The sequence below is a fragment of the Vicia villosa genome, linkage group LG2 (genome assembly GCF_029867415.1).
Source record: "Vicia villosa cultivar HV-30 ecotype Madison, WI linkage group LG2, Vvil1.0, whole genome shotgun sequence".
Taxonomy (NCBI): domain Eukaryota; kingdom Viridiplantae; phylum Streptophyta; class Magnoliopsida; order Fabales; family Fabaceae; genus Vicia; species Vicia villosa.
In genome coordinates this window covers 18,419,208-18,430,642 of record NC_081181.1, presented here as the reverse complement: position 1 = coordinate 18,430,642, position 11,435 = coordinate 18,419,208, and the positions used below count along the sequence as shown (strand labels likewise).

Genomic DNA, 11,435 nt, shown 5'->3' with positions numbered 1-11,435 from the left:
ATGCACAATCATAAACTATCCAAGAATTTGGAAGGCCATGACAGGCTTTGGCTAATATGCATAAGGATTTACTTATGCACCATGCATAAGCCTACATAAGCCATTGGATCATGTTTTTAATCCAGTATTAAGTATTGAGTATTGAGTGGTGAGTATTGAGTATTGAGCAATAACAATTGATGTCTAGAATTTGATCCAAGGGTCCATAATAATCTATGCATGGTGCATAGATTTTTATCTATTCACGGTAACTGCACCCGCCATGACATATTGGATAGTCTAAAAGATCGTGAGAGAAAATTTGTGAATGAATATGGCTCAAAAAGACATACTTGGTGCTTTAAAAGATAAAGATCCAGAAAACCTCACTAGTGTTACTCAGGTGTATACAACTACAACTACAACTACATACAGAACATGCAAGAGAGATGCATTGACAGAAATGCAGATTTTGTTGAGCCTTATTCATAAAGAGAAATACATGTGTTGGACTAGAAATAGGGACAAGTCAGATGTTGTAGCTGATATCTTTTGGAAACATCTTGATTATGTGAAGTTGCTGAATATGTTTCATTTGGTGTTGATTTTTGATTGCACATACAAGACAAATAGGTAAGAATATTTTAGTGCTCATCCTGATATCTGTTTAGATGTTAGCTTGAATTTGATTATATGCATTTTCATCATGTAGGTACCAAATATCACTACTTGATATTGTTGGTGTTACGTCAACGAAGTTGACATTTTTAGTTGCCTTTGCGTATTTGGAACACGAAAGGGAGAAGAATTTCACATGAACACTGGAAAGGCTCAAAGAGTTATTCTCTTCAGAAAAATTTCTATCGAAGGTTATGGTGACAGATGAGAACTTGCATTGATGAATGCCATGGAATCTGTATTCCTAAATGTAACACATTTGTTGTGTTCGTTCCATATTTCAAAAAACGTAAGCATGAAATGTAAAGAGTACGTCAAATCAGAAATACAAGAATATGACATGGATCTATGGAACAACATCATGTATTCAAATATAGAAGTTGAGTTTGTCGAACACGTCAAGCACTTTGAGACTGTTTGTGATGATATTCCTTTATTTGCTTAATATGTGAATGAAACATGGTTGACACCTTATAAGGAAAGGTCCGTTTCTGCTTGGACCAGCAGAGTCAGTCGTTTAGGGAACACAACATTAAACAAGTACACGAAACATGACAATTTCATGTTATTACAGCTAGAGATAATCATAAGTTAACATATATTTTTATTTATGTTTTTTAGGGTGAATTCTGCTCATTGGATACTAAAAAACATGTTGATTGCAATCCAGGAGATTTAGCCGAAGTTGGGATGTTGTGAACACTGTGTTGAATTTATAACTACGTTCAATCATAGTGTTATTCTAGAAAAGTATTGTCAACATTGAGCATCGGTGTAACACTCATTTCTATTCCAGGTTGCACTGTTTTATCTTAAGATATTGTATAGAACTCATTGGAAAGGAACTAGAAAGCGTGAAGTTTGTTTGTTTTATCCAAGAAAGATGTGGTTGCTTCGTTAGAACAACACAAGGATTACCGGGTGCGTGTCAGCTTGCCACTTTCCAAATACTAGGCAATCCTGTTTCTTTAGAGTCGATTCATAAATTTTGAACGAAATTGCACATTGCAAGTTCGAGACCAGTCATGATGAGAGCAGTACAAAGTGATATTTAGAAGCAGAGTGTGAAGACTTGAAGACATATTTCAGCTCATTAGATATTGTAGGCCAGAGGGTGTCGAAGAAAAAGGTTCAGGAACTAATACATCCATTCACAAATTTTATGTATCCGCCGCCGATGAAGTACAAGCCAAAGAGGGGTGTTAAGAAGAGCATACATAGTCTAGAGTGATGAGCATCGTGATCCTAGCCAGTGAGAGTACGTAAAGGGATCGTAAGGGAGTCAGACTATAAAGACATCATGCACAAAACCAACAACAAGCCAACCATTTACGCGGATTGGTAGCCAACCGTCAACCAAATCTTCAAGACATCTCTACTTGTCACAGTTTCCTACTTTCTTACATCCATAAATCGATGACGTTATTGATGTTGGTGAAGATGGAAATTGTGGTTTCCTTTCAATTTTAGCTATACTTAGATGTGGCGAAGAGTCATGGCCCTTGATTCAGACATAGTTAAATGCTCGGTTCATCAACACTCTCAATTGTTTTCCAAGTTGTTCGATGACATTATTTCTACAGTTAAGAATGCGTTACGAGTACACCAATTGGGTATGAAGGGTAGGGATAAATGGATGACGATTACTAATATGGGTTATCCTATTGCTTCTAGATACAGTTTCGTTTTTGTCTCCCTTTCCAAGAGACTGAACATCACATTTTCCCTTTTGCTTTAACTCCACCTATGTATACGAGCAGACTTAAAATCATTGCTACTGGTTTTGTCAATGACAATCTTTGGGTTTAGGTAAAGTTGAAACCCGATTGCCCATTTCCTCCCGTCACTGACCGTCGGAGACAAAATATTACTGATGATGCAAAAGCATGAGAATCAGCATATGCGGGTCGCTTTAATCATTGGGAAGACGAAGTTACGAAATCATCCTAGTTTATTTTGTATTCTTGTATGTATGATAATTATTATATGTATATATTAATTCGGGTAGCTATTTTACCGGCTTAGTTATTCGATAAAAATCAAGGAAAAAAATTGAAAAAATAACTTTCTGGTTTAATACTGGAAATTTAGAAATTTTCGAGAAGTTTTAGTATATCCTGGAAATTTCAAAAATTACGGTATATTATCACAAAAATTTGAAATTTTCAGTACAAGAAATTTGAAATTTCCGGTAACACAAAAATTTTAAGTAAATTAGAGTGGTTTTTTTAAATTTCTGGTATTCACATGTGATTTTCGAAAATTCCGATATTTTAGTAAGGTTATTTACGACAAAACACCATAAAAGGGGGAGTGTCAAATATAACTCAGAGGGTGACATGTAGATTCCTCGTGTCCATATATCTATATTTTCAAGAACTAATGGATAATAAGCATGAAAGGCTTTGTTACAAATAAAGACCTTCCATCTTAGGCATCAATGCTTAAATAAGGAGCATTTAACATACCACCCCCAAAATTATACTTGACACCCCCCTTTTTTTTAATACCAAAAATACCCCTTCTCAAAAAAAGAACAACATTTTTGAAAAAAATTTCCAGCACCATGATGAAAATTTTCGGTATCAACAGAATTTCCTGTAGTTCATTTGAAAATTTTGGTAAGTTACCATTTTTTCTGAAAATTTCAAAATCTACAAATTTTGTTTTTGAAATTTAGTTCAAAGGTGAAATTTCCAGTAGTGTATTAAGTCAAATTTTTTTAATGATCAAGATTTTGCTGACAATTTTGTAATGTTATGAATTCAAAGTTGTATAAATAGGGTCATATGTTATAGATAAATACATCTCACAAAATGTCTCTTCCTCAATTTCTGATTAAGACAGAAGTGTATTTCAACATAAACAATCCTCCTGTTGAGTTCAAGCTTCTGGATGGCGCCTTATCTCTCGCCAACTTGACACATAAGTTGAATGAATTGCCGCCTGATACCGATAACAGAAGGGTGATAAAGATCGAGTTTCGTGAAGATATGATTGATAGAAATGGGAGGGTGAAATACAACCTGATTGAGTTGAAGACTGATGAAGATGTGACGGCCATTGGGAAATCATTTCGATGTAGGATAACTAAGGGTTCAATCGAGTTTGATGTGCAGATTTCAAGATCTGTTGATGAAATAATCAAGATGTTGAAACGTCCAAAATCATCTAGTGGTACCTAGTTTTTTTTTGTTTAGTAATTTTTAATTTATGATTGTTGTACTGTCTTTTGTTATGATCATCTTTGAATCGAAACATGTAATCGCCAAAAGAATATGCTTTAAAAGTACTTGAAGAAGTAGTCTAAGTCACAAAATATATAAAATATACATCTATTAAATAAAATATCTAAATAGCCCCCACGGGCTATGCGTACTAGCCGAGATAATCTTGTAAAAACCTCACCATCTGGGTTTACCTAACCCATGAGATTATCCATAATAACATCGATCATCTGGAGACGCTCCTGATCATCTGTGCCTGGTGGAGGTGGTGGATGATGTAACGCCCAGATTATTTAATTATTTATTTAATTAAATATTATTATTTTATTTTCGGAAATTATCGGTTGAGAAGTATATTTTGGTGAATAAGTGATTATGTCGGCAAATGGATTATTATCTCGATGGAATATTATTAAAAGTGATGTATTGGTTATTTTGGATTATTTAACTTATTGGGCCTAAATTGGTTTATGAAGAATAGTAAAGAGGAGGTGTTAAAGACTAAGCCCAATTGAAATGTTAAAAATTGGGTTTTAAAGACTAATACCTAACCAAACACGTTAGTTTCAGCAGTTTTACTCAAACGATTCGTATTTCTTCTACGATATTATTTCACACTAATGATATCTTTCTCTTGTTATTAAAAGAGAAGAAGTCGTTCTGAAATTGTTATAATTTCGTGTCAACCTAATTATATAATATGAACACTACGTGCTTTTAATTCTAACCTAGTGATTCAACAATTTGATTGATGGATATTTTTATCTTAAAACTATTGAAATAAATTGATTTTCATCCTTATTTCATTCATAATTTCACTGTTACAGGTTTGATTATATTTTAGCCACAAATCTTTTATTCTAGAATATTTCTAGTTTGACCAGGCTATTGTTCAAACTATTTGACTCTTTTAATAGTTTTTTGTGGTTTTTTTAATATTATCAATTAATAATTATGCTGGTGGTTTTTTTTTTAATATAATGGATTAATAATTATGCATTGAAATTGACTAGTAATATTATTTTTATATTTGATCGAACTAGTCTTATTATTGATTAATATAATGAAAATGTGTGGGCTGGATGATGATTAGGTACTGCAAGCTATTATGATTTATGAGTTAAACCAGTTACATAAAGGTCTCTATATCCAAAAAGTAAAGGAAACTATGGTATACAAAGAGCAAATGGTAGAAGTTTCCATTATTAATTAAACTAACCAAAAATGTTGACTGTCGACATTATTACCAATTATTTTATTTTTATTTTATTTTTTAAGGTTTAGTTAGTTTATAAATTGATAAGCTATCAGGAGGTAAATTAGTGTTAGCAACTGCGATTTTGAGGGGATGGAACCACTTAATGCTAGAACTCACCCCCGAATCGGACTAATTCGGTAGTATAAAGCCAAAAAAAATTTATATAAAAGATGAGTCTTTGCAAAGGACGATATTCGGGGAATACCGAGTTCGATTCCTGGCAGAAACAACGTTTGGCCAGTGTACATGCCTCCGTAGCACGAGCCGGATTAGTCGATCTACTATGTAGGTCGGAAACCGGTGCGAAAGCCTAAAAAAAATAAAATCTATATAAAAGATTAAAGAGATAAAAATAAAAGACAATAAATAATGTTGATCTCTATGAATGTATTTCGTCAATGATGGTTACCTCTACGATGGATTTCAAAATAATCGACTAGAGGATTAAGGCAAGGAGACTTTGTTTCTCTTTTTATTTTTCTTTTAGTGGCGGAAGGTTTTGTCAGATTAATGCATCAAGCAGTCTCTTTGGGAAATTTGAAGAATTTCACTTTAATGATTTTACTCACTTTGAATTTTTACAATTTGCAGACGACACTATCTTGATTGGAGAGGGATATCTTGGAAGAATCTTTGCACCATTAAACAAATTATTTGGTCTTAATCTTGATTCTGATTTTTTGCAGGCGACCATTTCTTTCTTGTCTTGTGATTTTGGTTCGATACCATTTGTGTTTCTTGGTTTTCCAATAGGCATCAACTCCAGAAAAATAAAAGAATCTTGGGCTCTGATTGTTTCCAAATTTAAAAGAAGGTTGACGTTGTGGCACAACAGATTCTTGTCTATTGGAGGTAGGGTGGTTATTTTAAATTCGGTTTTATCCAACATGCCCATCTTTTTCTTCTTTTTCTACAAAGCTCTAAAGGTGATTGTCATACCCCAAATTTGTCCTACTTTTTATCAAGTGATCTGACTTATGCATCTCATTATCCTCATATGCATTACCTTTCCATTAGGTCATTGGCATAACTTTGCATTAATTCATCAAATAAAATCCCAAGAGCATGAGATCAAGGATCATCGAACAAACTAGGGTTTCTTATGGTTAGGAGCTATTACACTTTGCAAGCTTGATTCAACTGGGATTCCCTTTGAGCATGAATCAAGGGAATTGGGGTTTTGGATCATGGTCATATTGGATCTATCTTGCATCATCATAAAAGGCCATTATTCATCAAAGGTTCCAAGGATCATGGATTAGGGTTTACTTCCCTATGAATGGGTTTTGGCAAGTTTACTTCAACTGAGGTCATGTGAAATAAGGATTGACCCCATGACTATCATGAGTATCTTTTCGTCAACATGTTGAGCTTGATTTTCCCCAACGGACTTCCTCAATTACTTGCACTATAAGTTAGGCTATTGGGGCCTTCTCCTCAAGGGTTTGAACAATAAATTTCCTTTGTGATTCATGGATCAAGAAGCACCCTCATATGTTTGTACCCATCATGTGGATTAGGGTTTTGGACAAGATCATCACAGGATGTGCCCTCAACTAGGGTTCCTTTATGACTGGATTTAGAATTTTTTTTACATTGGGTTTACTCGTTCCTTTTTTAGATTTAGGGGATTGGGTTTGGAACCTGAATAAATGAGTTAGAAATTTGGAAAGAGGGGAAGTAGCCGAAGGGGATTAACATTTGATTTCATGTTCCTGGAAAACGGACAGTGGCACTATCGTGTTGTTCTTGAGCGCCACCGTCAAGATTCATCGCCTCCGCCCTGTGCGGTTTAACTCTAGCGTATTGTTTTCATTTTGTTATGATGAGAGAGAAGGGTGAGAGCGTACAAAGAGAGAGAATTGAGAAAATAAAGGTGAATAGTCACCAAGAAAACCCTAAAAATGCTAAAAAAATCCCATTAAACTTCAATTATTATGCTGCACCCCCTTCAAAGGTCCAATACTATCTTTTTTTGGCTGAGTTAAGAGTGACGAACAAGACAATTTCTTTATAGACCCCCATAACATGCATCTCCGAAAACACCCATTTTCACATTTTCAATTATTTCGGAGATGCATCTCCGAAAACACCCTTTGACTAGTTTCGGAGATGCATCTCCGAAATATGCTCTAAGTTTTTCTTTTTCTTTACAAAACAATGAATAATCTCATATTTTACATTAATCGACAAAATTGCAAAATAGAATCAGATAACACGTAAACTATACTAAATACGGCTATATTAATCAATGGTAGTTGTTCAGATAAGGCAAAAATGTAAAAATATTACAACCTAACAAAATGTCATGAATAAAACATAAATAGGCAACTACTACTGAGTATGCCTAATCCTAACTCCCTAGGACCTCCTCTGCCTCTTATACGCCGTCGCACCGGCCGCGTCACTGATCATCCTCTCCATAATGGCAACTGCCTCTGGACCGCCCTGCTCAATGATACTTCTGTCTAATGCAGCCTGCCCAAGCATCTGTATCCGCTGGCATATCGGCAGGAGATCAATGGCATAGTCATCCTCGGCCTACTGGTTCTCCAAGATCTCCTCATGTCCTGGCCTAGGTGGATCTCCGGGAGCATTGGGTGTCATCATAGGGTGTGACACACGATAAAACCATGTCACATAACCATCAACACAGTGCTAGCTCTGGGTGGCCACCAGACGTCGATACTCCTCAGGCACCAAATGATGCGCCCAATCCTCAAATATAGCAGTGAGGCTCACTCGAGTAACGGTGTCGGGGGCAGCCTCAAACGGAGACCTTGGTATAATCAGCACACGTCCAAACTGCCTCATGCACCACTCCAGCAGATACCTGACCATGGTGTTGGTCCCACATGCCAACCATCCATAATATAATGCGATGCAGTCGAATGGGACAATATTACCGTAATTAGTGAAGGGTGTCCAATGGATGTCATTGTGAATAGTGCGGTCAAGGTACACGCGATATAGGCTCACCTTGTTATTCCCGCTTTGGAGGACGTATCTTGTGGCCTTGGGCATGGCGTCATCGTATACAGTATCAATGTCGAAGCCGTGTATGCGGTGGAAGCATGAGATGATTCAGCCCTGAAACACAAACACGGTAATATGTTAAAAAAAATATGAACCATAATTAAGTGTGAAGTAATTAAAAAGAAACATACCGTAAGGAGTGTGCAAGATCCAGTCAACTCTCTGGTCCTCAAGTTGGAGGCTTCATTCAGCTTCTGGTATATGCATACCAGAATGGCGGCCCCTAGTTCCACTCGTGAACTATAGTCAGATCAATAAAGTACCGGAGATAAGTCATATCGGTGTAGGTTGCACTTTTGTCCATAAAGAGTGCAGTGCCTACCAAGAACATGAACCAACACCGCAGAGCTCAACCACCATGATACTCAGTAAAAAGCCTGTCACCCTCTTGCTCGGACTCCAGCGCCGCCACCAAGTGGTTCTCATAAAGCTCTTTCAAGCTGGAGAATCGGATATGTGCCCCACTCATCGCTTTGCATTCATAATCTGTCATGTTTTGGTTCATACCCAGATAGTCCACCATCTATTCTATGGCCTTAACCCTCTTATCCGAGAATGGTCCAGTAACCTCCCTCTTATCGGCAGGTGGAGCAGACAGACCACATTATGTAAAGTGATCGTCAACTCCCTAACAGGAAAGTGGAAAGAAGACGTCTCCTTGTGCCATCGTTCGACAAAAGCCCCATGGATGCCATGGCTAATGGTACTATATCCGGTCATGCATAACCCACCAGTCCGCTCCCAACTAGAACGTCATTAAACCACTGATCCCGTGGTTTAAACAGATCAAATATTTTCTGCGCATGGTTCACGAATTTTATGGTCTCCCGTTCCTGTCACAACAAAAACAAAAAACATTGTTAGTTAGACCATTAGGATAAAGTGTAATAAAAACCTAAATAAAAAACTGTTAAATTATAAACTGTAATTAAAAAAACTACCTCTCCGTCCCAAACACGTCGGGCGACGTGGTCATGGTAGTAAATCAACACAGATGTGTCTGTAGGCCTTCCCGGGTAGCCCTCCTCCTCCGTATCATCCTCTCCGTGATCAGGGTTAACATCAGGTATCTCCTCCTCCTCAACTTCCACCGCCTCATCATCCTCACGTACCTTATCCTCACGGGAAGAAGACGCCTGAGCCAGTCGACTCCTCGATTTAGATGAGGAACCTGCAGGCGCCTCATTCATTTGGACGGGTAATCGAACTCGACCCCGTCCCTATGTCGCTACTAACTGTGCAGCACACTCGTGTCGAGCCGATGCCATCTGGGTCTCCCTACACTGTCTAAGTCGTGCCTGGTTTCCTGACATTTTCCTGAAAAAATTGAAACCGGTAGGACGGCGAAACCATTAAGAAAATAAAAAAACAATTCAGACTACATTTCGGAAGTGCATCTCCGAAACTGGTCAGAGGTGATTTCGAAAATGCACATCCGAAAACACCTACGAGACTCCATTTCTGCAGAAAGCCACTTCTTGCCCTAAATGCTTCAAAATACATTTTTTTTCCTACCTAAACACACTCATTGACATACAATAACCTAACCCTATAACATTTTGCTAATTTATAAGTGCCCTAACAACATAAACAACCTAGAAATCAAAATAAGAGAACTTACAATTTGTTGATGATTGGAGTTGATGTTGAATGAGACTTTGAATGCTTGTCAATAGTTGGAATGAGTTGTAGAGCAAATTTCGTTTGTGTAGTAGTTGGAAGTAATGGGTGTTGTGTTGAAAAATTTGTGTTTTGGGTAAAATGAAAAAAGGGGGAAGCTGTTTTGAATTAACAGAAAAACGCAGGGGTTTTCGGAGATGCATCTCCGAAATCATTATTTTTGTGTTTTCGAAGATGCATCTCCGAAAATACCTTTTTTTTCAAAAAAAATTGATTTCAGAGATGCAACTCTGAAATAATCCTTTTTTACGTCTTCGGAGATGCATCTTCGTATTATAGGGGCATTTATGGAATTTCGTTGGGGGTTGTCAAGAAGGCAAGGAGGTGGATAAAGAAATTGTCACAAACAAAAACTCTTTTTTGGCTTCCCCTGTTGAAGCCCAGCACTGATAGACGATAGGAATGGTCTAGAGGGGGGTGAATAGACCACCTTTTTCCGACTTAAGAAAATTTTAGCTTTTTGAAACGTGACTTCCCTGAATCACTTAATCGTCTAAGAGCGATTATGTTATCGGGGACCGGATATGTGCACTAAACCGAACGGATGAAAATGTCAAGTAATGAATTACGTTTTAACGAATATCTCAGTTGTATCAATTACACGCTATATGGTATATTACTCACAATGAACATTTTCACTAAAATTTGAACAAAAATTTGATTGAGTAATTTTATTGAACCCTTGGTGATCGATATTTTACCTTACCTTAGTTTTTGTTCAACAATGGAAATAAACGAAAACAAATGGAAATACGATAAAGTAAAAGCGATAAGGAACACGATATTTGTTTAGGCAGTTCCTCTATCGTCCTCGCAGGAGTACGTCTGCCCCTAATTTCAAATGAAATTAGGAAAGTTTTATTAGATTGCAAAATGTTTAACAAGGATAGAAAGTACCAATCACCAACTACACACATGCAGTAAAATTGAATACAATTCGATCCTCCCCTTGATTCAATTTGAATCAAGTCAATGTCTAAGATCTTCACGATCAAGATCCCGATCGTTCCTTTCTCAATCCTCCGGTTGTAGCAAGTTTGTTGAGCGAATCTTCAATCCCTCAATCCCTTATGCATGGCTGAATTGATTACCAAAGCGAATTGATCGTCAAAAACCTTCGAACAAAATCTTTGATGAAGAAGGGAAAACCCTAAGGTTTTATACAAGAAACACCCTCAACACTCTTCACTCGAACAAGATGAATGTCTACCGTCGAATATCGAACAAGACAAATATCTACCGTCGAACCTTATCAACACACGTTCCTTACTTCGATCGAGAAAGATGATTATGTGTGATTCTCGATCAATAAGAGAAAGGTTGAAGATGAGAAGAAGCTGAGTCTATCTTTCACGTTTCTTGTTAAATTGCTTGAGAATGATCACATGAGTATTTATAACACCCACAATGTATAAGCCAACTTGAAAACAACAGAAAACAAGGTTTATTAGCGACAAGTCGACCTGCTCTCTGCATAGGTCGACCTATTGAGTGTATAGCACCTGAAAAAGAGCAATTTGTGACACTTGCGTCGACCTGAAGGGTCGGCATGCGCATTCCCGTGACTCCCTCAGAAT

At 37.1% G+C, this 11,435-nt stretch overlaps 1 protein-coding gene across 1 annotated transcript; it reads left to right on the top strand.

Annotated features, from left to right (window-relative positions):
- The first annotated feature begins 313 nt into the window (after positions 1-313).
- LOC131648659 (uncharacterized) lies at positions 314-797 on the top strand. Its single transcript, XM_058918395.1, has 2 exons — positions 314-612; positions 692-797. The coding sequence occupies exons 1-2, from the start codon at positions 314-316 to the stop codon at positions 795-797; spliced, it is 405 nt and encodes a 134-aa protein (XP_058774378.1).
- The last annotated feature ends 10,638 nt before the right edge of the window (positions 798-11,435 follow it).

Coding starts and splice junctions, on each gene's coding strand:
- LOC131648659 (XM_058918395.1), top strand. CDS start 314: ATGGCTCAAAAAGACATACTTGGTGCTTTAAAAGATAAAGATCCAGAA. Junction 613..691: donor TGCACATACAAGACAAATAG/GTAAGAATATTT, acceptor TTCATCATGTAG/GTACCAAATATCACTACTTG.